General features: G+C 37.1%; 4 protein-coding genes across 6 annotated transcripts; 2 read left to right on the forward strand and 2 right to left on the reverse strand.

Moving 5' to 3' along the window:
- Window positions 1-865: 865 nt before the first annotated feature.
- Window positions 866-2271, reverse strand: LOC137708358 (uncharacterized). The gene has a single exon (XM_068447414.2). The coding sequence runs from the start codon at window positions 1809-1811 to the stop codon at window positions 1065-1067; it is 747 nt and encodes a 248-aa protein (XP_068303515.2). The 5' UTR covers window positions 1812-2271; the 3' UTR covers window positions 866-1064.
- A 1170-nt stretch (window positions 2272-3441) lies between these two features.
- Window positions 3442-6605, forward strand: LOC137708366 (Peptidyl-tRNA hydrolase II (PTH2) family protein). The gene is made up of 8 exons (XM_068447426.2): window positions 3442-3608; window positions 3932-4141; window positions 5009-5069; window positions 5222-5258; window positions 5364-5441; window positions 5569-5641; window positions 5908-5947; window positions 6121-6605. The coding sequence occupies exons 1-8, from the start codon at window positions 3444-3446 to the stop codon at window positions 6168-6170; spliced, it is 714 nt and encodes a 237-aa protein (XP_068303527.2). The 5' UTR covers window positions 3442-3443; the 3' UTR covers window positions 6171-6605.
- A 760-nt stretch (window positions 6606-7365) lies between these two features.
- LOC137708723 (protein NONRESPONDING TO OXYLIPINS 2, mitochondrial) lies at window positions 7366-9757 on the forward strand. Of its 3 annotated transcripts, none has more exons than XM_068447877.2 (3): window positions 7366-7605; window positions 7764-7921; window positions 9530-9757. In XM_068447877.2, the coding sequence occupies exons 1-2, from the start codon at window positions 7475-7477 to the stop codon at window positions 7909-7911; spliced, it is 279 nt and encodes a 92-aa protein (XP_068303978.1). In that variant the 5' UTR covers window positions 7366-7474; the 3' UTR covers window positions 7912-7921; window positions 9530-9757. The 3 variants fall into 3 exon arrangements, with proteins under 3 accessions (XP_068303978.1, XP_068303971.1, XP_068303986.1); XM_068447870.2 differs by having other exon boundaries at window positions 7368-7605; window positions 7764-7941; XM_068447885.2 differs by having other exon boundaries at window positions 7368-7605; window positions 7764-7882.
- A 5316-nt stretch (window positions 9758-15073) lies between these two features.
- On the reverse strand, window positions 15074-16791 carry GATA9 (GATA transcription factor 9). The gene is made up of 2 exons (XM_068457886.2): window positions 16246-16791; window positions 15074-15993 (listed from the first exon to the last, which is right to left on the reverse strand). Exons 1-2 carry the CDS (start codon window positions 16582-16584, stop codon window positions 15208-15210), a joined length of 1125 nt encoding a protein of 374 aa, XP_068313987.2. The 5' UTR covers window positions 16585-16791; the 3' UTR covers window positions 15074-15207.
- Between the last annotated feature and the right edge of the window lie 4509 nt (window positions 16792-21300).

A 21300-nucleotide genomic window follows, 5' to 3' on the forward strand; every position in this document is an offset into this window, starting at 1 on the left:
GATTTTCCCACGCTTTTTACGCACTCGTGTTTATTTATTTATCTCATTTCTTTTTTATTTATCCAATCTAAATATTATTAATTGATAAAATTAAATGTAAAAATTGACTATCTTTTGTTGATGATCGACAAATCTTCCTTTTGCACATTCGGTATAATATGAGACGGTATTGTATTTTGACTGCGCAATGATCATAGCGAACTTCTCTTTTGTTATTATCATTATTATTTATTATTATGACTAAGGGCTTAAAAGAAGGTGACGAAAACACCTGAAATTTCCATCCAATCACGAGCAACCAATTAAAAAACAACGTAAATCAAATGTGAAACAAAAATAAAACTTGGGTCTTGTTCAAAGTGACTTTAGTCGACATTGATAATGCTGATCTATTTCTTGATTTGTAGTGTGAAGTTGTGATTGGCAGATGCTTAACTGGAATTAAGAAGCTTATCCACTTAATTCTGTTTCTTGTCAAACAATTGATCATTATATTTGACTAAACCTGCCACAGCTGAATGTATAGTTAATTTCTTGCTTAATCAACAATTCAAGACATGTCAATTCATTCCACAATACAATGAGAGATTATGCCATGCCATCGAATATACATTTCTTTTTCTATAAGGCGTAATGAGTCTGTATACTAAGTGACACGACATATTTTCTTTCACATTAGAATGTGCATGAATTGGTCAGCATCCATCTCTTTCATTAAGCAATACCATAGTTTCATCAATTTTATGCAAAAAGCACTTATTCATTTCCTTTCAAAAGACTTGTAATTTTCGTTATTTTAACACTTATCTTTTTGTGATAAAATCCGATACTTATTATGCCAGATATGTAGACAATAATATACAAATTGAAGACAATATTTGTTTGATTAATTAATAGTAAACCCTTGGGCCATCTCTTTGAGATTTTTGTTAATTTTCAAGTTTCCACTGAGCAATTTGTCATTTCCTTTTCAAATCTACATAATCCCTCAATCTATTTACAATTATAAATCATCCCTTCTAACAATTTAGTTTAAATTACATTAGAGAGACTATTTGGATCGATCAACGATTACCATATAGACCCTCATCAACATTATCAATGTCATCTTGATGATGATTAGTACCATAATAAGCAGCCAAATTCAAGTACTTATCCTGTTGCATAATCCTATTAATATCCTTCCACCTTGCCCTACAAATCACACAATTCGCCGACCTTCTCCCGCTGCTCCGCTTCCACTTCATCAAACACTCTTCGTGAATAGGGTTTCTGCACGTCCCGCAAGCCACCACTCTCTCATCCCTTCCCACCATCTCCTCCAAACAAATAGGGCAGCTCCTCCCCTCTTCAATCTCCAGGTCATGGCGTGGCCTTGTTGTTGTCGACGAAGATCCCTGAAAAAACAGCTGATGAAACCTCTCTCGAAGGCTGAAAGCCGCCAGTGATTCCGGCAGCGTAGGCAGCCCTAAGAGGCGGCTGACCTGGCACGGCCGCAGCGTCTTCCTCCTCAGACACGCGTCATCGAGGGGGAGGTCCAACACTCGAAGGAACACGAAGAGGATGTGCTTGCATGGGGTTGTACGGTCGGGGCACGTGCATGAAGGGGTGGCGGATAAGGAGACAGTGTACACATTCCCCGTGGCACCTAACACAAAGAAGTTGGATTCGCGGTGGTGAAGGAGTCGGAGGTTGTGGTGTAGGGCTCGGAGAATGCGGTCGGCGAAGGGTTGCGTGGGTATGATACGTGTTCGTGGCCGCTGGGCCGGGCGGTGGTTTTCTGGGGAGGAGTTGGAGGCGACGGACTCCATTAGGGCAGTTACGGCATGCAGTTAGGGTGGCAGTCGGAAATGTGATTGTATTGTTGGGAGAACAAAAAATGTGAGAAATAGGAAAGAACTGTTTGTTATGTGGGAATGGTGGGATTCTTTGTGTGAGATGGAGGAGTACGTGAGGGATAGCGGGAGGGTAGGGAATTGGATTGTGATGGTAGACTCTCGAGCCACGTTATAGGGCAACCATTTGTTTTCTGCACTTGCAAATTGGTCTCCAAGACTATTTATTTTCTGTAATGCATTAGCTAGTACCAAAAAAAGTGAGCCTATATAACTCTAAATTCTTACCAACCCTTTGTATATCCTTTCTCTATGGACGATTCTTGCGTTCCCCGCATGGAAACGCACATATTTCACCACTTCTGTCCTTTTTTTTTTGTTTGAACAAGCCTCGGGTGTCCCCTAGGGTACACACAACATATTATAATAATAATAGATTATTAACATTATATGTTACAAACGCATATGAGTTAGGTCACTCAGTTAAAACTGTGTGACAATGTATGTATGGTGACCAAGGCTCACATGTTGGTTATTGTGCCTACCCCCATAAGGTTTTGTGAGTTTGAACAATTGAGGCCCTAAAGAAACAAAAAAGATCTGTTTTTTTTTTTGTCAAATAATAGATTTTGTTATGTTAGATATTAAATTAGTCATCGATAGAGTTCAAACTTACGCTATCATACAAGGGTTCAACACCTTTCAACCACTAAGACTTTAATTACATCTAATACTCTTGAAACTCAAATTCGTTCTCATTAACCTTTTAAGTTCGAATGAGGATCCTCTCCGAATCCTCTTTGTGAGGATCCTAGGGATTTTCAAATCGTGTTCATTCATCGTACATCGTGCGATTAGTTTTCGTCAGGTATTTTTCATATTTAATTTTAAATAAAAGTATTTAAAATGATTTATGATCACATGATATACGATAAATGGACACGATTTGAGGATCCCTAAGATCCTTACAAAGAGGATTCTGAGAGGATCCTCATTCTTTAAATTCAATTTATTTCTCTAGAGTCTCTACCGTCTACTCTTACTATTCTGTTAACAAAAATGACATTTGTCGATTTGCCTCCTGAACTTGTATGGAGCTACCAATTTCTCCCTGAACTTTAATTTTAGTTGATTACCCTCTTGAACTTTTATAATTAGCCAATTTCCCCATTGAACTTTAATTTTAGCCGATTATCCCCCTAAACTTTTATAAGTAACCAATTTCCCCCTGACATTAAATTATAAAAAATTTCATCCAATTTTCCAGCCATCTTGATCACGGAAGCAACTATATGAGGGCAAAAAGAATGAAAAAAATGGATGGATGAAAAATTGAATGAAAGTTTTTAAAATCTAACGCTAAGGGGGAATTGACTGTTCAGGGGTAATTGATTAAAATTAAAGCTCAAGATAGAAATTGGCTAATTAAAAAAGTTCAAGAAGGTAATCGGATAAAATTAAAGTTCAAAGGGGAAATTGATAGCTCCATACAAGTTCATAGAGCAAATCAACAAATATCTCTAAAAAAACTGCTTTGTTGGCACGAAAGGGACCCACTTTTGCTGAATTCGTCAAGATCAAAAGAAAACGGTAAAAGGAGTTAACCCTATGACATCCCTCGCCTTACCTTTACCTTACCCTCATCCTCCGGCTTACAAGCCCACCAAAAGTCTCTCTGCTTCTCTCAGAGCACTGAGCAGTTTACTCTTCGTCTTCGTTGCTCTCAACTCAACAAAACCCATGTTTCGAAACGCTTCTCAGCATCCAAACAAGGTACTACTTGTTACATCTCCTTCTCTCGTTTTCGGTTCCAAATTTTCTGAATTTTCCGGGAAAATGGAAAACACACCGATTTCCCAGCTGCCAAATAGAAAATATTGCATCTTTTTTCATATGGGTCAATCAGAAAGTTTGAAAGAGACCATATTGTTGTATTATAAATTTATAAGCTTGGTTGAGTGAGAATTTGTTCTAGTTATTATGACCCAAGTAACAAAATTAGGAGAATTTCAATTATATAGTTCGTCTTCTTATCCTAATTTGCTAACTTCCGGAATTGGTATCGATTTTACTGTCATGGGTGTTACTGAATGCAGCCACAGAAGCAAGAAAGAGAATGGTTGGCAGTGAGCTTTAAGCCAGAGAACTTCATTCCAGGAGTTGTCATTGGCTTCATTCTTGGGTTGTTGCTGGATTTATCACAGCCCGGTAAGGGTCGATCGAAGAAGAACAATGCTTCGGTAGGCCAGCTCCAACAGCGGAGTTTGGTCACAAGTAATGTCAGTGGTGGTGAAGAACTTAAAATGGTTTGTCTTTGGAGCCGCATGTTCTTAATCCTATTGAGTTGTTATGCTATTGGCTTCTTCGCTTTTGAATAATCGTTGCGTGGAATAGTGTTATTGTTGGTTTATTGCGTAATTGCATTCTTAATATTTGTTAACATGTCCGACTATGCATAGGCCTAATTATAGGGGGTAAAGTTCATTTGTAATTTTGTATGATCGTATCTGGTTTTTTTATCATTGAGAAAACTTGATGAATGAATTTGTTTAATTATATTGGAATCTCGTTGGCCAGGGCGATATAGACAACAGACAAATAAGTATGCTCTTTAAATCTCATCATGTCATTGTGTGTCGATGAGTAAGGTTATTTAGTGGCATCGATAATGAGATGCAACAATAACAAGGTGGAACTCATGAATTTGGGAGCAACTTTCCCTGATGATATTTTATAAAAAAAATTTAAGACTAATGCCTCTATCGAGACTGTTTGAATTTTACGTGGCGTGGCTCCAGTGGTAGAGAGCATTTGGCCCTTCAACTAAGGCCAGAGTCTGAACCTCTGCCTCCTCCTTTGGCCTCTTTTGTACACACAAAGAAAAATGTCCGATTTTTTTGTTTTTAAAATATGAAAAGTTAGAAATAATAAAGAAAGCTACTATCCCATGTTTTGGGGAACCGTTGAATGTCGCATTTGTTTTTTTTCAGGTTTTCTTTCTACCAATGTCAATGAATAGCCATACCGGTATCTCATAGAGGTTGTTAACTTCGTAGTACTATTATCAGATTAGTAATGAATAATGATCTGATTTTAGTTCCTTTGCTTAATAGGTTTCTTATTTTGGTTGTTGATGTATTCTCTGATTTCAAGTGCTGAACTGCTCATGACAGGTACTGGTAGTTAGACGAGACCTAAAGATGACAACGGGTAAAATTGCATCTCAGTGTGCTCGTAAGTACCTTAGATTCTCTACTCTACATATGTTTAATTCATTGCATCTAATATTGATTTCTGTGAGAGATTCCCTCTCCCAACCTCAACACCTTATTCTTCGAAACCTTTTGCTGAACCATTTAATGAATATTTCTTTCACAAACTTGCAGATGCTGCCACTGGCGCGTATGCAGAACTGATGCAAAGGTGATTATGAGTGGTTTCTGCTGATTCAGTGGATCCTCTCACGATTCATATACTTATTTACAAGTTTCATTATATCAACGCTATAACATTATATATCCACTGCAGCCACAGATCCCTTTTGAGACAGTGGGAGCAACACGGGCAACCCAAAATAGTGGTTGCATGCAAGAATCAACAAGAAATGTAAGTCGGTGATGTTGTTCTGAACTTCTGACTCCTAAATAACATAAATAAATACGATTCTATTGGGATGAATTGTGGGGCTAAGATTTTACTCTTTATTGTTATAATTTTGAATTTTCTAAATCAGGAATAAGCTGAAGGAAGCAGCTGAGAACATTGGCATTCCAACTTTTGTCGTTGCTGATGCAGGGCGAACACAGGTAAGATATTGTAATCATCCAAGTACAAAATTACTCTGAAGTCTGCAACTAGTACGAGAACTGCTTATTTGTGAGGAGTGTTGGATTTTCGACATATGTGGTTAGCTGCCAATGAATATGAATTTACTTGCGGAAGTTCAAGTACTATTAAGTTGCTAGGTCGTTTCAGATTTAACCTTGAACAGAAAAGATACGATTATAGCTTTTCTTTTGGCACGGGAATAAGAGTGTAGTTGAGATCTTGACTTTCACTTTATTTTTCCCAGGTTGTGAGTGGATCGAAGACAGTTCTTGCCATTGGACCTGGTATGCATCTCACACTTGGAAATATGTTTTAGATTTTAGAGTACAGAGAAATCTGACATTACCACATGGCTGTCTAGTGATTATTTAGGCTTTCTACATTACCCATAACTAAATGTATAACCGAAGAACAGCGAGAGGTGTCACTGTCTTCTCATTACTCAGTTTTTGTGCAGGACCAAAAGAATCAGTAGATTCAGTGACAGGGAAACAGGCTCTTCTATGATAGTGCCGTAGAAAGCAAAGGCTTCCTCCATCTTCATGTCTCTCTCGTATTCGTGGGTAGCTTTTTCTTCTTCTTTATTGCTTCTCTAATTGAGGCCCTTAAATGTAAATCAAGGTGACGGTGGTTGACATCACGTTGCAAGCAGTGGCCAGACGTGATTCAATTCTCCCTAGTGTTTATCCAAAGGAAGGTCGTTAGTTTTCTAGTCGGATTCCATTAAGTTCCCGGTAGACCTAACCCCTCTCCATCCCCGACGGAGGTAAGATAGGAAGGAAAGGTGGACGTGTAGCTTGTATTCTGATTGGCATGTATTGCTAGACAAATTGTAAAATTTTTAGGTCTATTAATATCATTCATTCTCTTGACTGCCGAAATGTGGCATGAATTGTGTACACGGAAACTCGTCGATTTGGGTAATGAATCTACTGTTCGTAATTGCTTGTGAAGAATTCAGCTTGAAGTTTTCAATGGTGTACAACAATCCAATATTTGCAGCTTCCAATTTCACCATTCAAAAGCGTCATGTGATGAAAGTAATTACAACGATCTTCTTTTTGTTTGGGGAAAGAAGGTGAGCCCAGTACACTTTATTGTTAAAAGGAAACATTAATCCAATATTTTCCCTTCCATAACACCCCAAGAAAACTAATGAAAAATGTTTGAAAACTTTGAGTTTTAACGATAAGGACAAAATAAAGGGTAAAGTAAATAATACCATGATTGACTTTTTAGGGTAAAAATGTGGTTTTTCGGTAAAGTGAACAGTACTTGAAGTTTTTCATTGAAGTTTGTTTGATACAAGCGATACGAGAAGAGAAAACTAACACCAGAATATACATTTCCAGGGACTAGAAGTGAATGTTTTTAATCTATTAAGCTACTGTTTTTTTAATACCAACAATACAAATCTCTTGTTAATTATTATGTGACCGATTGGCTTTAACTACGACAAATTTTTTTTCTTCCCTTACTTTTGACAAAACAGAAATCTAAACCTAACCTTCGGAAATAAAAATAAAAACTTGAGTGCAGAAAAATTTAGCACATTGTCTTACCCAACTGACGTAACTCACAATTTTATTATTTTTTTGGTTAATCGCTTATGGCCTATGGGAAAAGAAAATATAATTTCTCACCCAACACTGGCTAAAGTGAAATAATAATATTCTCCATGACCTTTTGGTAATTTTCCCAAAAATGCAAAAACCCCACTAGAGTCCCTGCCTCTCCAAGTTCCAACTTCCAACTGCTGTGAGTGTTAACCCCAAAACCCTAACTCCGCTATTTCTCCGCCCAGCGCTCCAATGGCCTCTCGCTGCAGATCTTTCTCGAAGCCGGCTTTCTCTCTTCTCAAATCTGCCGTCAACAAACCGGCGTTCAAGGCCACTCCCATGTCTTCTCTCCCCTCCACCCGCCCTTCAATCAATCTCTCAAGGTACGCAAAGCCCTTCAAACCTGTAAAATTCTCAGTCTTTTGGGAAATTTTCAATTGGTTATTGTCGAATTTTTGGATTTCAGGTCGTTTTCTCAATTGGGTTTTTCCTCAAATCAGCAAAGCTCTTGACTCTTTTTTTCGATATTTTTGAATTTCAGGCCGATTCCGCAGTTGGGTTGTCTACAATCTCTGCTTCCATTTCACACGGCGGTGTCTTCAGCTCGGCTCACGTCGTGCCTTGGCATTGACTCTAGGAGCTCGAGGTCGTTGTCTCAGGGTATGCTCGGTGCAAACCCAGGAGTTTGATTTCTCCAATGTATTGTATTTATTATCTCTGTAAGCAACTTTTTTACTCTATAGTTAGCTAAAATTTGAATCCTGAATTTGTATTGATCTTCATTTCTGTGTTTATAATGCTCAATTTGTTTACTCGTCGTTGCAAAATCTGTGAAACGAATAGGTAGAAAATTGGTATTCATGTAGATCAGTCTGAACCTTTATGTCTTTATTAGCTTCTTACTCAGATTGTGCAAACTTGAGTTCTTTTTTTATTGTGATTTATCTAGCCATATTTTTGGTCTGATAATTAAGTTTACAGAAGCAAGTTTGGACCACCTAGTTTGAAAATTGTGTGTAAATAACATCCAAAACTGGTAGAGTATTAGTACTGCTCAAGAAAAACCAGCTCTCACTGACTTTTGGAGGCGCTGTTTGACATACAACATGTCACAATTCTGAATTTGTCTATTGTTATGTGCTACCTGTGATAATACTTTAGCTTTAGGTAAGATTCAAATTTTAGCAATGGCACCTAGATTGGGGATGGTAGGTGTTGCATGCTGCCAATGGTGTTGAAACTTGATTGGTTTTGTGTTTTCCTTTATTAGATAAAGCCAGTGACTTTTAAACTTCTATGGATGGGAAGAAAGATTTCATCAAAAGTTTCATGCATGGAAGCCTGGAGCCAAATTGCACACCCCATACCAAATAATAGGATAAACTTTCAAGAAGAATTTTGTCCATCTGATGTATTTTGAGAAACTAATGCCATAATCTTTATAGTTTAAAAAAAAAAAGGGGTATGTGAAGTCATGCTCGGAGTTTGAGCTTCAATTTGTTTTCCAGACATTTAAGTCCTTACAAACGTAGACACGGTCGTCACTTTAACCATTTTGTTCAGTGCTAACATCTAAGCTGTTTTATATTGTCTATTTAGGTTTGATGAATGCTTGAACATTATCAGTCTAAATGAGTCATATTCGTTTCGTGGATTGTATATGATAGTGATAGTAAAAATTACGATTCCATGCTGGTTTACCTGGTGATATGTAAGGGTTTATTTAATCATGCACTATAAATAACTTCTAGATGTCTACTGTCGTTGGCTTTTTCTCTAATCACAATCCTGAAAACCCAATTCTGTTCTGGGTATAAGCCATCAGATGAAGATTGTGTTTTTCCAATTCTGACGTCAATAGTCAGGATGTGGGAGGCGCCATCCTCTTTGTTAAGGCTGAAGATAGATGTGAAAACAATAATATTGTTTTCTGAGTGAATTACCCTTCATTCTTTGGGTCTCCAACACTTGATTCTTAACCTTTACACAGTTTTTCTATATATGCACAGTGGTAAACAGAAGCATGGGTGTTTGTTTTTATTATTATTACTGACTGCCCTTCCTAATAAGATATTTCACTTATCAAAATAGGTTGATTTACCAACTTCTAATCGTAGTTTGCAACTACTGAACGTTTCGCACTTCATGTAGTAATACTGTTTAAATGTCTGATTTACTTTGTTCTGCAGAATATTGTTGTTTGATAGGGAGGCAGTTTACTCGTTGAAGTCGTTTTTAGTAAGACGTCCTATTGTCAGTTGATTCTAACACGTTGTACTTATTTTTCTACTTCTTTAATACATACAGAACTAGGTCTCAGCGTGCCTCGATAAGAGATTGAAGAAGTTGGAAGATAGAGGCCAATGGATCAGTCTCATCACCTCTGCTACCAGCAAGTCCTTTTCATCATCCATTGGAGTTAAATTCTGAACAGTTTTGTATCCTGAAGATGTAGCACAGTAGCTGCGAGAAATGAATTCTCTGACTCGTTGCTATAATTTTTTAAATTCTCCCGCAAGTATTTTGTTTACCTTCCCTATGGCTACCACGGAAATTTCCATAATGCACCGATGCATCCTCGCGCATGCGTGTCATACATTGAAGCATAGTAGAATTTTCGGGATTTTTCGTATACTCTATAACGGCACAGCAGCAATGTAGAGGAGAAAATAATAGTGATGATTTTGTTAAATTTCAAAGGGTGATATTCTGACGTGTGTTATAAGTTACAGTTTTCCAACTCTATCTTTTTACCCGGAAGTTAAGTGAAGGTGCCGTTGCGAAGGTGGGCAATTGGGTTTCTGCCACGTAGCATAAAATTTGATAAAAGGTTTAGGAATAGGAAACGTGAAGCGCAGGTGAGGATGCGGGGCGATCGATGTGATAAATTGATAACGTCCAAATTGTTTCCCATTTGTTTGACAAAAGAGCTAGCCCTGAATCCCAATTTCAATGTCTCCCAACTCCTCCATCACACAATACACTTACATGTGCGCTCTCTCTCTCTCTCTCTCTCTCTCTCTCTCTCTCTCTCTCTCTCTCTCTCTCTCTCTCTCTCTCTACAAAGTCCTCTGCATCTACACACTGCTTTCAGACCCAAGCTATATGCATGTACGCAACTCATTGTCAATGTGTCACCTTCCAAACATGATTGAACCGTAACCAAAATCTAATCAGTTGTTTCGTATTCAAGCGATTTGCAGCTCAAGTGGTTAATAACATTTTATTTTTCGCCTTAGATCATGTGTTCGATTTTTGCTGTCTTGTTATTTGCTTGTACGGGCGATTTTGATTCTTATAGTTGGGTGAATTTTCACTTTAGTCTGTGTAGTTTCAGTAGTTGCAAGTCATTGTCTTTGAATTGCGATGATGGATAGGGTTTGTTCTTCAACTTATTTTTTCTTGAATTCAAATGCTTCTTATTTCCTTAGTCTATCTTAAAATAGTGATATCGTGCAACCCAGAATAATACTAAAAATCCATTACTCACCGAACGAGCCATGACTGCCAGACGTTACAAATCTTATCTTATGAACATCAAAACCCCACTCCATAGCTAAATAAACAGTTGTCTTTAGCAGCTCCTTCTGCTGGTGTCTATAAATAACCTGTCCTGTGTATTTGTACAGTTACTACTTGTTGAATGGAAGTTTAATTAATTAATAAAATATATCAAAGTTGGTTGGGAAGCTTATAAAAATGGTGGCCAAGACCTTGTCAGAATAAGGAGGTGGTGGGAAGGGGGACAAAACCCTTTGTAATGAACATGTACATAGGAATTGGATCCTCTCCCCGAGGCAATGCCTCGGGATTCTACTGACCGGACAACATAGGTTGTTGGATTTTGATCCAACGGCTACAATTATTATAACTTTAGAAGGACCCCCTATTTGTAGTCGTTGGATCAAATTCCAACGGTCCATGTCGGTCAGCAGGATCCCGAGGCATTGCCTCGGAGAGGATCCAATTCCATGTACATATGCCCCATGCATGGAAGCCATTTACTACTTTTGGTTTCAAAGATTTCAATTAGTGACTAATGACCATGTTAAGTAGTATTAAGCTTTAAACTAATCCTCCCAACTAAATGAGCAGTCTTCTCACCTTTGCTTGATTTGGTCATTTTATTGAGTGGAGTTGCTTTTTCTTCCATGAAGTGTGGTTGAAGGGATTCTCATTTCCTTACTAGGTCAAATGTTATAGAATTAATTCACTTTTGATCTCGATTTCGTATTATCCTAATTCAAACATTTGATAATGTTGGTGTGAAACACTTAAAGAATTATAGATGTAAGCACATCTCATCTTATTAGTGCAACAGTTGTTGAATAACAGTCAAGTACAGTAGCAGTTAGGGCAATAAGTATGGTTAAAGACATTTCTCAATTATATAGTGAAATAACAATTGAGTGCATGTGTTTTTTTTTTCCTTCAAAAGTATTTCCTATCATGAAAATAAGTTTTGAGAGATTTTTTATTACAAGTATGGCGATGTTTCCGCTCGGAACTCCATTCTATTGAGGAGTGCGAGGGCATATTCTTAATCCTAACTAGAATGTAACGTAATTTTCCAATTGTTCCGAATCTTATGAGTGGAATTAATCAAATTCAAATTTTCTCATTCTGTTTCAGAATATCGGCTCATGTTTGAGTATGATGAATCACTTTGTGCTGACCAGTTGCTAATAAACCTTTCAACCTCATATAAGAATGGAAAATTGGAGCATTTTCTTCTCCAGTGGATGAAGAGTCACGATATTCTACATTAAATTACATTGAAAAAAAAAAAAGGAGTGTTCAAATTCAAAACTTATTAAACTAAAAAGGAAAACTGTAACCAAAGCAACAATCAACCACCTGCAATTTACTTGTCATTTCCATTTCCCCCTTTTCGTGACATTAGAAAGTTAGGCTAAACTTAATTAAATTTTAATCCCAAAGTAATATGTTCAGTTTTATTATAAGATTAATATTATTTTTATTGTTTGTTACAAATTAATATTAATGCAGAAACTGTTGTGTTTGCGTTTGTCAGTGATGGCATCATAAACCAGTGAGACTGGGGTGCATGAGGGCATGAAAAAGAGGCACGTGACCACCGCAAACTTTGCTACACCCTCACGCTAATGTACAAATATTCAACAGAATTAACTATTTAACAATTAAAGAAGAAATTTTTTATTTAAATTAATTATTATTCCCACCAGTACTACTAAGGTTAAAGGTTCCCCGCTTAATTTCTTATTATTTTTCCTGTTTACTTTGTTGGCCAACGATAAGAAGCAAATCAAATTTCAGAGACAGAAAATCGTACAAATTAGAAGGCCAGCTTAAGAAAATATCACTAATTTATAGGACAATGTACAAATTAAACTTAATTAACAGATCTCTGGATCAGCACTGCCTAGGATCCTCCATGCACATATATGCAATATCATAGCATTTGTCAACTTCAATTAACAATTTATTTTTCATTTACTAGAAAATAACTTTTTTGTACGAACGAGGTGTGAAGAATCAAATTTAAACTTGAGGCTTCAAATACAAAGGTTAACGTTCTAATCAACTGAGCTGCAAAACCCTTGCACACTAAATTAGTTTACACTGTTAACAATGCATAATTTCATCATAGGCATACGCTTAAAGAATCAGTTTACTACAAAACACTTCATTTTTACAATGTAATAACAATCAAGTGAGATAACGGTTAACTTTATAATTTTCTATTCGTGAATGATAACAGAATTTTAAGCCGTTTTTCTCATGTAAAGGAGTTTTGAAGTATTTGTGAGGAACCCTAAATACCAAACCTCGCTTTGAAATGGTATTTGGTTTGACCCAAGTTCGACACGAATAATTTATTTATAAATAAATGGTTGGGGACAAATTTTAGGACTGCATTACACACAGTAAGTCCTCGGTTCAAATCCTGGTGCTGATGAATCATACGATGGTGGTTAAGAAAAAATTGAAACGCCTCTGTGAGTCTCTCCAACTCTCGAAAGAGTGAACTGCCGGAACGAAACTATCCGCTAATCCTCTTTTAAATAAATAAATAAATTAGGAAACCAAAAAAATTGAAGACAAACTAGGGACTAACTTGTATTACTGTGGCCTTGGTCCAAGGACTTGTATACTTAACGCTGAATTATTGTGGAAGTGAAACCACGTGCAATAAAATGATAGAAAAAGTGTGGATTTTGCGAAATACATGCATCTTCAATCATTTTCCTTTTCATCGGGAATTTCGTATTTGATTTTCCCCATGTCTTCAAAAGTGAGAAAATAACAAAATCTGCCAACCGGATTTCTTGCAGCAGAAAACGATGTGAAAATAATCTGCCTCTTCTTTCTAACATTCTCTGAAATGGTTAAAATCCCCCCACTGGCTTCAATCAGTTTTTCACTGAAATTCATGCAAAAATATATAATATTAGACTAGTAGTAATCTTCCTTTCTATTCTTCAAATAAAAATCTGTAAATTAAAAATAACATTGTAATTTACTGTTGTGCAATAAGTTTGTAGCTCAAGCAGTTAAGATGAATTACTCTTTATTCGAGTTTTCGTATTATTTTTGTCAGTATCATTTGTGTAAAATAGGAAAAAAGAAGAAGAAGGAAAACCTAGCCACGAACCTCGGTTAATATGCTTTCAAGGCTTGTAGCTCAAGCAGTTAACATGATATACTCTGCAATCGAGTTTCTGTATTTGACGCCTTTATTGTCATTCGTGTCAAACTGAATAAAGATGAGGTTCTACCATAAAACTAATAAGTAATATGAGGAATAGCCCAATTACTTATAAGCTTATGCAAAGTCCCTCATTTTGCCGATGTTGGATTCACTCTCAACACAACCCCTCACGTGTGGCAAATTTTCAAACCTAACATGTGGACTCACAAATCAGGTGACATGGAGCATGTGTGGTTGTTGAGCTTCACACATGGGACAACCTGCTCTGATACCATAAAGAAAGTTGATGTTGCACCATAATTCCAATTGGCAATATGATGAGTAGCCCAACTTCTTATAAGCACATATAAGGCCTCTCATTTCTCCAAAATGAGATTCACTCCTAACACAAACTGATAAAGAAAACAAAACAAAACAAGATTAGTTTTAGCTGTGTGAATGATGGGTAATTAATTACTAAACAGGAGGAGATAGATTAAATAGGGTGGAGTCCAGCAATTGTTGTGATGAAAATTATGATTAGGTTTGGAGACCTTTCACTTGGTGATGGTGGGTTGTCAACAAGATAACATGATTATCTCTTACCAGACACCAACATAGTGGGTGCACATTTGGACAACTATAACATGTATACATCAAAATATCATTTCAATCATCTGGAGTCTGTCCCCATGAACAATTTTTTTGCCAATAATTACCTTAATTACATATAAGTATCATGCATACAAACCCTAGATATGGGGAAAAAATAGTGTTAATTCATGTAGAAAACGAATCATTAACTTGGAAATTAGGGTTATTTCTTAATAACAATGATGACGAAGATGATGATTCATGATGAAGATGATACTACTCCAACTCTTTTAAACGCACTGGACGCAATTTCAAATCCTAAACAACGTGGTAAGGGCAAACGAATTATGATGGTTTCCCAATGAAAAGATATGAATTATGTTCAATGGAAATTATTTTCACAATAGAGATGAGTGCATGATGAATTCTTGTAAGTCAAAATAGATATTTGTTTTTCGTTTTTAAGGACGTTAGTGGAGTTCAGTCGACTTCGAACTATTTTGTGGTAATTTTTTTCTTTGTTTGTTTTAAGAGAGGAACTTTTTCGCTATGAACAAAACCAGTGTGCATTTTGCTCAATTGAATTTTAGAAAAAGAAAATAACATTACGAAGACGAAATTGTCTAATTAACAAAAAGAAAAAAAGAAGAAGATCAACTGGGCCCCACTAAATTAACCTCGAAAAGTTGCCTAGTTTTAGCTAACTCTCGCTTCTCCACTAGATCAGCTGCCGGAAATCGGGCCCCACGTGCTGATGAATCAAGTAATCTCCGCCGTTGCTTACGTCAAAGACCATATTCTGATGGTGGTGGTGGTGCGGAGGCGGCACCTGGTGAATATACGTCTGCTGCGCCCTTCCCATCTCCTTCTGCCGCCGCAGCTCCATTACCTTACGGTGCGAGTTGGAGTGCTTCGTCAGAACGAACGTCGGGCTCGCCGCGGGTCGGTACTCTGGCACGAGCCGACCCGACTTATACCGAACCCCGCACGCATTACACAGTGTCTTCGGACCCATCGGCCCCGTCCGCCACTGCGGCGTTTTGTCCGTCGCGCAATGCAGGCACTTCCTCCCGTCACCGTGCCCGCCGCCCGAACCTTCCTGGCTCTCCTTCTTTTTCGGTGCCGACTTCACCGTCTTCTTCCCGGTGCTTGACGGCTGCTGTAGCGGTGTCGCCGCCTCCGCCGCCGACACCAGAACGTCGGATTGTTCCTTAGTCGAGGACAGGAGGAGGATGCGGGAGGTCCAGTTGCACGGGGCGGCCCGGGACCGCTTGCTTCGGGCCTTGGCGGGTACCGAAACTTCCGGGTTGAATATCGGGTTGGAATTGCTGTAAGGATTGTTGTTGGTTCGGGTGGGGTCCGGTTGGAGTAGTCGGGTTTCGGAGGCGGCCTCGTCGGGTCGGGCTTTCATTCCGGATATCAGCTGCAGCCTCTGCAGGTCCTCACTGGAAAACGACTCCTCCACGAAATTCGACAGCCATTCGAGCTCAGCCAAATCGTCGTACTGTAAAAACAAATAATTCAAAATTCACATAAACAATTAATTAATCAAAACCCCACTTAAATTTAAATTTTAAATTTTCCATTTTTTCATTTCGAATTCCGAAGAACTGTAGGCAGGGCCAAGTGACAAATTGCGTAACGCCGAGAACTCAATTCATTAAAATTCAATCATTATTTTGTCGTTTTTTATTTTTGGGATTGAAAAACAAATTCAAAAATCAAATTGACCCAAAAAATTAACTAAATTATATACCGGGACGCAGAGTTCACTGGATAAGGGGCCGTCGGCGAGATTCCGGGACCCGAAAAGGGGTTCGGAGCCCGACAAGGAGGAAGAATTGCAGCTGTCCATGACGGTGAGTGTCGAAGAGTCGGTGGAGTTTCCGGCAGCGTTCTCGAAAACAGCAGCAGCAGGACAGCCGCCGTCGGTAATGACAGCGTCGTCGTCATTGGAAAAGTCGAGGAGGTCCTCCACCTTGAAGTGGTCCCCGCCACCACTACCAACGGCGGTCTTGTTGTTGTCGAAGGGGTGGCGCTTTTCGGGTGCGAATTGCGGGCAGAAAGAGTTCTGGTAATACTCCGGAGCTTCCATGGCTGCAAGGGAGCTCTAGAATTTTAGTCAGTAATTATTTTCTTGGGTTATTTTCTGGTTTTTTTTTGGGCCTTGGAGTTAAGGCAATGAGGAAAGGGAGGGAATGAGAGGAGAGGGAAAGTAGTGAGGGAGGAGTGAGAGAGAAAGTGTAGGAAGAGGGAGAGAGCTGAGAGGGTTTATTTTGCGCTTCAAGAGGGACAGACGGACACCTAAAATGGTGGATTTTGACGAGAGCAAAAATAAAAGTCACCCCCTCTCTAAAAAAATTAAAAATTAAAAATTAAAGCAAATTTTTTAATTTTAAAAGAAAAGATAAGAAAATCACTTATTACAACAAAAATTTAAAGAGCCTTTAATTTTGATTTAAAGAGAAATCTCGCCATGTTTACTTTTGTGCCCTTTTGGCTCTTTTCGCTTCTTTTGTGTTCAAGTTTTGCCCGTTTGCCATTTATCATTTGCTTTAACAGGAAAGAAAATCTTAGACTGAGATAGTTACACTGCTGCATAGTGTTACTAATTAATGAATTTAGTGTGTTGTATTATTAACAGTTGAATAAATGATACGTTAGACTTAAGATATATACTTATTTATGATTGGCACGCCTCTAGAGAGGCATTCCGACCAAGTACAATACTACGATGCGAAAAAGTTACAGTAAAATACATGTGTATATTATAGTCAGTGACAAAGCTAGAATTTCATGTGTGTGAGGGCATCTCACATATATGGGTAATTTGAACTCATAACATGAGAGATTAGAGTAATTTGCATAAAAATTGAAAGACTTTAGATTCAACAAAGAAAACTAAAAGCATTTCACAAATCAGGAAACCCGAATATAAGGTAAAGAGTAACCAATTTTTTTTTTTTAAAAAGATAAGTTAAGGCCAAAGAAAAGCTAATAGAATAAGGAGATAAAGTGAAGACTACATCAAAAGAAGAACGATTAAGAGAAAAAATGATGCCTGCTTTAAAACGGGAAAAAGTTTGAATTGATAACAAACTTAAATTTTAAAGGTATTAGACTGATGTACAACAACATCTGTTATAGTAATAAGAATAAAAAAAGATAAAATCTGCCAAAGACCATTTTGGTCCCTTAATGGCTCCGTCACTTATTATAGTTTAACATCCAAACTAAGAAATTAATCTAACAACTACACTAAGAGGACCCACTCTTTATCAAGGGTGTCAAATCAGATGCACGTGCATGGATGATGATGTGGATGATCACCCGGTTGTACAACAATAATCACGGCACGTACCGCACAGAATCATTCAAGTGCATCACATGTTCGTGTTGCTTTTGCACTGGACTACTTAGGCATGGGCAAAATTGGCAACACAAGGTTAACAGTCGTGATGCATGGAGGGTAAAATCGTAAAGTTCACGTGATTTTTTAATTGGATTATTTAACATAAAACGTGATTAAGAGTTAAAATTCAACCCCTTAGGAACCGATCTAGCAGGTTTGTCGCTAAGACTTGTGCATTAGCGTCCAAGTTTATACAGACCGATTCCTCTGCTTTTATTTTATTGGAAGACGTGCTTTTATTTAATTTTTTTTAATTTTTTAATAATTTTATCTTTTTTCTTCTTCTGATTTTTACCCAATTTTTAATTACTTATAATATTCGTTTTTTTTTTTTTTTTTTTTCTTTTCCCTAGCTAATCTCTGTGCAAAATGGTTTATTTAATGGGAAGGCCTCACTTGTGAGCACGACGGTTGCAGCTCGACTTCAGCTAATCAACGGCTGGGATCTTCCCAACGTGTTTACCTCTTACTACTACCCTGCCATATAGGGTTTCACTTGTCACCTCGCCTTGCCGCGTAGGATTGTGAACGAGTAAGACACTTTTCTTTTACTAGCTACTAGAGTAGATAATCTGCCTTACAATTATTGAAAAACTAACTTACACGATGCAAGTATAATGGTATGTAAAGTTTGCTGTTAGAAATAGTCATTCTCTAATTCTCTATGATTGAATGCACACGTGTGATGTATCATATTTTCTTAAATTAGATACACGATTAATGTCATTTCGGTTAATAACTTTTAAATCCAAAAATTTAATCACACTACTACATATTTTGCTGCTCCAAATACTATTTAGTTAGAAGAAATTCATGTTTATTAACAAGTTGTCTGTAACATAGTTTGTTAAAACATTTATCCTTGCACTGAAATCATATGTTCGGCTATCCATCGTCTAATATTGCTCATCAAAGAAATTAAAGTCATATTAATTACCTCGTATTTGTTTTTTGTATGCGTGAATGAATAATTATTCGACACACTTATGTTTTTTAAAGAATAATTGAAAGAAGAAAAATAAATATTGTTTCCAAAAATATATGATAATTATGTTAAATTTATCTAAACAACGGAAAACAAATTCAAATTCAATAATTAAATACGATCAAATTATATAGGTTAAAAAGAGAAAAAAGCTATCATACCTTTCATGTTTCAAAATTTTATTTGTGTTAAGTAGGGTTAGGAACAATTTGATTCCAATGCCATTGAATTTTGATTAGATTGCCCCCAACAAACAGTAACTCTCTCTACCTCCTCCAACAATCTAATCTTACTACAAAAAAAAAAAAAAAAAAAAAAAAAAAAGGAGAAACGACGTCGTCCAATTAACATGCATAATTTAAGCTCATGGGCGGTGAACACTTTCCGGAGCGACAAATAGATGACGTTAATCACACTGTTGAATGTCGGGTAGTCACCACGTGGCAGACATCGAGAAGTGCTGGCTTGAGTGAGGTGGGTCCCGAATCTGATGGCACCAATCCCAAGTTAAGTCTGGGCTAGAATTGGATAGGTGTTACTGTTCTTATTTATTGCTCTTAAATTTTATTTTATTTTATTTTTGATAATTGTTATTGGCACTCTAAAAATCTTATTTTACACTTCAAACTTATTATAATTAGAAAGAAAAATACATTTGTGAGGAGTGTAAAATGAGATTTTTGGAGTGCTAATAACAATTCCCTTATTTTTTTGATAATTTTCTTTTCTTTCTCACTTTTTGCGTGAATTAAAAGAGTGCATTTTTGTTAACCACCATTTAGTGTGGTGTATGCTTATCACCCAATTTAGCATGAGTTTGAATTTTGAGATTTGTGCTTATCCACTACACAAATCTCGAAATTCAAACTCATCTAACGATGATAAATAGGATGGTGAGCATACACCACATTAAATAGTGGTAAGCAAAAATGCTCCCGAATTAAAAGGAAAGCCTGATAAAGAGAGCTGTAGGTTGGCTTGGAGGGTTTTCGTTTTTCACATATTATTTAGTCTTTTAATCAATTTTTTTGGTAATATTATTAATTATTTTCTACCTGGAAAAATATTATCGACATTATAAAAACTTAATTGTGCACTTAAATTCTCTGTATATTTATATAAAAAGTTTATAATTAAATTTTTGAAGCGTTTTTTGAAAAATATTTGACATATATTTTATTTGGCGTGGGGTCCAGTTTGCACGAGATAGAGTAATATCAGCGGCCCATGTGCGTGCTTTCGCTCGTGTCGTAAGGCTAAACTGACGGTGGTCAATGACACGTGTCGTGAATCAATAACGCATTGCCCTTTGTGAGATGTTCCGACCCGATATGTTGTTGTTTTTTTTTTATTTTTTTTTTAATTTTTTTATTTTTTAATTTTGGAAATTGTTATTAGCACTTCAAAAATCTCATTCTATACTCTTTACAAGTGTAATTTTCGTTCTAATTATAGAAAGTTTGGAGTGCCAAATAAGATTTTTAAGGTGTTAATAACAATTCCCTTTATTTTTAGCAAACGATACTATTTATATTAAAAGAAGTGGATGAGTTTAGCCTCAAAATGAGTTAGCAATGATATGGTTCAAATTCGCCTTTGACAAGAATCGAACCTAAGACCTCTCACTTACAAGTAAAGATGAATACCACTAAACCGTAGTACCAAGTAACTTAACTTTCGAATTTAGATATAAATCATGCATGGGTTTTGGGATGACAATTTAACCTGTCAAATCTGATCCCCACAGTAACCGATCCAAATGATTCGGTTTCAAGCATAAAATTTCAGATATTTTAAGGTTATGGGTAACCGTCGGGTAAATTTTTTGGTTTCGGGTTTAGTTATGGTTATTGGGGTATCCGCCCCAAACCCATACTGGAAACCGAACCATTTCATCAATGAATAAAAAAATATAAATATTTATTGTATGAAAAAGAGTTGTTAATAATCATGCATTGAAGCCTCACGGATATGGAGGTGGACGAGTGTGAGGAGACGACTCTGCATGATGTGAACATGGAGGAGGAGATGAGGAGGAAGCAGCAGCAGGCTCAGCAAGAGGCCTATGATGAGGATGATGACATGCATGATGGTGCTCAGAGGGTGCAGTGTGCCCAGCAGTGAAGACTCATGCTAGACTTTGAAAACTTGTACAAGTTATTAATATAAATATATAAATATCATAATGGGGAAAACCGTTCCTCGATCACAAATCCGTCACCCAATAGGTTCGGTTATGGGGAAAAACTATTCGAGAATTCTACAGGTTTAGGTTCGGGGAAAATAAACGGGTTTGGGTATGGGAATGACACATCCCAACCCAATATGCCCCATTGCCATCTTTGCCTGGGTTGATGATTCATCACCATGTAGTTTACGATAACGTGCATGCAAGAAAGGCTAAAGGAAATACA

The sequence above is a fragment of the Pyrus communis genome, chromosome 15 (assembly GCF_041283825.1).
Source record: "Pyrus communis isolate YQ-2024b chromosome 15, ASM4128382v1, whole genome shotgun sequence".
In the NCBI taxonomy this organism is placed as follows: Eukaryota; Viridiplantae; Streptophyta; class Magnoliopsida; order Rosales; family Rosaceae; genus Pyrus; species Pyrus communis.